Source organism: Stenella coeruleoalba (genome assembly GCF_951394435.1).
Source record: "Stenella coeruleoalba genome assembly, chromosome: 17".
Taxonomy (NCBI): Eukaryota; Metazoa; Chordata; class Mammalia; order Artiodactyla; family Delphinidae; genus Stenella; species Stenella coeruleoalba.
The window spans coordinates 48,541,775-48,546,161 of record NC_137163.1 but is presented as its reverse complement, the minus strand read 5'-3'; the positions used below and the strand labels follow the sequence as shown (position 1 = coordinate 48,546,161).

At 46.5% G+C, this 4,387-nt stretch overlaps 1 protein-coding gene across 1 annotated transcript; it reads left to right on the top strand.

Annotated features, from left to right (window-relative positions):
* Window positions 1–1,703: 1,703 nt before the first annotated feature.
* LOC307176016 (transcriptional enhancer factor TEF-4-like) lies at window positions 1,704–3,306 on the top strand (the record flags this gene model as incomplete). The annotated part of the gene is given in 2 exon segments (XM_079901778.1): window positions 1,704–1,798; window positions 1,800–3,306. Coding segments are annotated over 2 exon segments (1,353 nt in total). The 3' UTR covers window positions 3,058–3,306.
* Window positions 3,307–4,387: the final 1,081 nt, after the last annotated feature.

Below are 4,387 nucleotides of genomic sequence, written 5' to 3'. Positions count from 1 at the left end.
GACTGGAGCATGAGATGATGGCCTAGGACTGAGACCTGAGAAGCTGCAATATTTATTGATTTGGTAGAGAAAGATGAGCCTGAAAAGAAAATGAAGAAGAAAGATCCAGAATGGAAAAAAATCAAGAGAACTGGTATTATAGAAGAAAAATAAAAGATGGCTGCTGTAAGCAGAAGAGAGAGGAAAACCAGTGGTGAGTTTTCTGATATTTAGGACTGACATAAGTCTATAGGGTTCAGTTCCTTTAACAAGATCTCCTTTGATGGAGGGAAAGGGGTTTAAACCAGATTAGAGTATGTGGAGGAATAAGGAGAAGGAAATAGAGACAGTGAATAAAATTAATTGTTTAGGAGCTTGACTGTTAAGGGGGGGGGGGGGAAAAGATGGAATGGAGTTTGTAAGAAGGAATATGTGAGTAAAATAGTTTATTTATTTTTTAAAATATTGAATAGAATTGAACATATTGAATTTGGGAAAGATCTAGCAGAAATGACTGAAAATATTATATAAAACACAGACCAGTTAAATGGTGAAGTATGTCTCTTTGGGAAACCAAATGAAGAGAGAGTCAAATCACAACCTGAGTCATTTACTTGAGAAGGAACACCTTGTCTACTTTAAGAAGGAAGTAGGTGTAGAAAATGTATATAGATATGGGAGAAGTTACAGATCTGGTAAAAGATTTTGAGAGAGTTTCTGTCATATGGATTCTATTTCTTTATAAATTAGGAAGTGAAGTCATCTTCTGAAAGTAAGTTTGGAGTTGGGGTATGTTACATGTTTGAAGAGAGAATGAAATGTTTGAAATTGACATGGCTTACTTTGGCAGAAACCGACAGTCTCCTTCAATACGCTGGTTATTGTGTATGTGAGGTGTGTGTATCAACTTTGCTCTACCAATACAATCATCATTTAAAAACAGTTAGGGGGACTTCCCTGGTGGTCCAGGGGTTAAGACTCCACGCTCCCAATGCAGGAGGCCTGGGTTTGATCCCTGGTCAGAGAACTAGATTCCGCATGCTGCAACTAAGAGCCTGCATGCCACAACTAAAGATCCCACACGATGCAACTAAAGATCCTACATGCGGCAATGAAGATCCCAGGTGCCGCAACTAAGACCCGGCACAGCCAAATAAATAAATAACAAAACAAAAAGCACACCTAGGAATGTGGGTCTCAACACATAGAGTCAGAGCTGTAGGTATGAGAACTCCACCTTAGCCTCTTAACCAAGCCATATTCTCCAATGTAGTTTTTCTCAGAGTCTTAGGTTAGAGATTTTAGAATGCTCATTCAAGTCTTTAATGACTCATGCTTTGGTCCAAGTTACATCAATAATTCTTGTAATTTTCCTTCTCAACAAGGAACTCAGAAGGGAAAGGGGTAACTTCCATCTTGAAATCCTAATCTTCATACTAGACAAAGGGTTTTTTGTAGACAAGAACAAAATATCATGTGAAACATAAATGGATCATGTTTATTTTTGTCTAAGTTTATGTTGAATATGAGCCTATGTAAGTTTTTAAGTCTACTTTGTTCACTTTGTTACAGAATAACCTTAATTATTTTATTTATTCAAAAAAATGTTTATTGAGCACCTACTTTGCTCTAGGCATTACCCTGGGCCCTAGAGATACAGTGATGAACTGCAAAATCAACAATACCTTCATACGGGCTCCCCAGCCCCAGGCCGGGAGGCCCAGATGGGGGAACCCCGGGCTGGGGCCCCCCTGGACGATGGCAGCGGCTGGACAGGAAGTGAGGAAGGAAGCGAGGAGGGCACTGGCGGCAGTGAGGGGGGGGGGAGATGGGGGCCCAGATGCAGAGGGTGTCTGGAGTCCAGACATCGAGCAGAGCTTCCAGGAGGCCCTGGCCATCTACCCACCCTGTGGCCGGCGGAAAATCATCCTGTCCGATGAAGGCAAGATGTATGGTCGGAATGAACTGATTGCCCGCTACATCAAGCTGAGAACAGGGAAGACTCGAACTCGCAAACAGGTCTCTAGTCATATCCAGGTTTTGGCCCGAAGGAAATCGAGGGAAATCCAGTCCAAGCTCAAGGCCCTGAAGGTGGACCAGGTTTCCAAGGACAAGGCTTTCCAGACAATGGCCACCATGTCCTCAGCCCAGCTCATCTCAGCACCTTCCCTGCAGGCCAAACTTGGTCCCGCCGGTCCTCAGACCCCAGAGCTTTTCCAGTTTTGGTCGGGGGGTTCTGGGCCCCCCTGGAATGTTCCAGATGTGAAGCCATTCTCGCAGGCACCGTTCTCCTTGTCACTGACTCCTCCATCTACTGACCTCCCAGGGTACGAGCCCCCCCAAGCCCTCTCACCTCCTGCTTTGCCCCCACCTGCCCCATCACCCCCAGCCTGGCAGGCTCGGGCTCTGGGTACTGCTCGGTTGCAGCTGGTAGAGTTCTCAGCCTTTGTGGAACCTCCGGATGCAGCTGACTCTTACCAGAGGCACCTGTTTGTACATATCAGCCAGCACTGCCCCAGCCCCGGAGCGCCCCCCCTCGAGAGTGTGGACGTCCGGCAGATCTATGACAAATTCCCTGAGAAAAAGGGTGGTCTGCGGGAGCTGTATGATCGTGGGCCCCCCCACGCCTTCTTCCTGGTCAAGTTCTGGGCGAACCTGAATTGGGGCCCGAGTGGCGAGGAGGTGGGGGCCGGCGGTAGCAGTGGTGGCTTCTATGGAGTGAGCAGCCAGTACGAGAGCCTGGAGCACATGACCCTCACCTGTTCCTCCAAGGTCTGCTCCTTTGGCAAGCAGGTGGTGGAGAAGGTGGAGACGGAGCGTGCCCAGCTGGAGGACGGGAGGTTCGTGTACCGCCTACTGTGCTCACCCATGTGTGAGTACCTGGTGAATTTTCTGCACAGGCTGCGGCAGCTGCCTGAGCGCTATATGATGAACAGTGTCCTGGAGAACTTCACCATCCTCCAGGTGGTGACAAACAGAGACACCCAGGAACTGCTGCTCTGCACCGCCTATGTCTTCGAGGTCTCCACCAGTGAGCGGGGGGCCCAGCACCACATTTACCGCCTGGTCAGGGACTGAAGGGGGACCCCAGAAGTGGCTCACCCCCGGAATACCCTCCTCCCAGGAAGGACCTCCAGCTTTCCTCACGTTTCTTACTTGGCGGGGGGGTGGGGGTGGGTGGGCTGCTCCCTCTTAGGACCTTAAAAGCTCAGTGGTGAGTTGAATGGGCTGGGACTGAGGGGGAAGGATGGATCCTGATATTGGGACCTCACAGGGGTGTCTGAAAGGACAGATCACTCCAGAGCATTTGACACTGGGGACAGGAGTGAGACAACCGGTGGGACAGCACTCGTTTCTGTCTCTGACAGGCATCCTCCCCCTTCTCTGTTTTGGAGGTCTTGGAGGGCCCCAGTTACACATTGGCTTGTCCCTCTCTGTTTTTCAGCACCCCCCTTCTTCCCAATCTGCCTCTCCTTACCAGCCCCATCCCAGGACCCTGATATTGAATTTTGAAGGTTAACCCTTTCTGTGCAGGAGTAGAGCCAGGTGGGCCCTGGAAATATTTTTTTTTTTTAATATAACAAGAGATATTTATAAGTGGGTGTTAGGGTCGTGACTTTTTCTCAGCTGGGCAAGCAGTGGGGTGAGGCTTTTAAATCTCATGTCCTCTTCTAAATGAGCCATGGGGCTAGACTGTGTTGCCTCCTTCTCCTCCCCTCCCCCCAAAGTGTGTTGGTTTGTGTTTTGACAGAGGATAAAGCTATTTTACCAAAAAAAAAAAAAAAAAAACAATACCTTCATACCTTCATGGAACTCATATTCTAGAAGGTGGATTAGATTTATTTTAAATAAACAAATATATAATATAATATTACTTCAACAGCAGGGTAAGAGCATAAAAAGTGATGGAATATATGAAGAGAAAAGGTTGTGGATAATATAGATAGGGTCAGGAAGGGTCTATTTGTGGAGATGATATATGAACAGGGGCCTGAAAAAAATAATTGAATAAGTCATGAAAAATCTAGGGCAAAAATTTCCAGGCAAGGAGAACGGTAAGCACAATACCCCTGAGATTGGAACAAGTTTGGTTTATTTTTGAAAGAATTAAGAACGTTGCTAAAGAAGGCTAAATCAGGAGAGAGTAGTAAGAGATAAGTTAGAAAAGTAGGAAATAGTAGAAGAGTTCAGTGAAGGTGGATATCAGGACCATGGTGAATTATTTAAATTTTATTCTAAGGAGGATGGAGAATGATTGAAGGTTTTGTGTAGATGAATGCTGTATTTTATTTTATTTATTTATTTATTTTTATTTTGGCTGCATTGTGTCTTCGTTGCTGCCCGCAGGCTTTCTCTAGTTGAGGCAAGCGGGGCTACTCTTCCTTGCGATAAGCAGGCTTCTCATTGC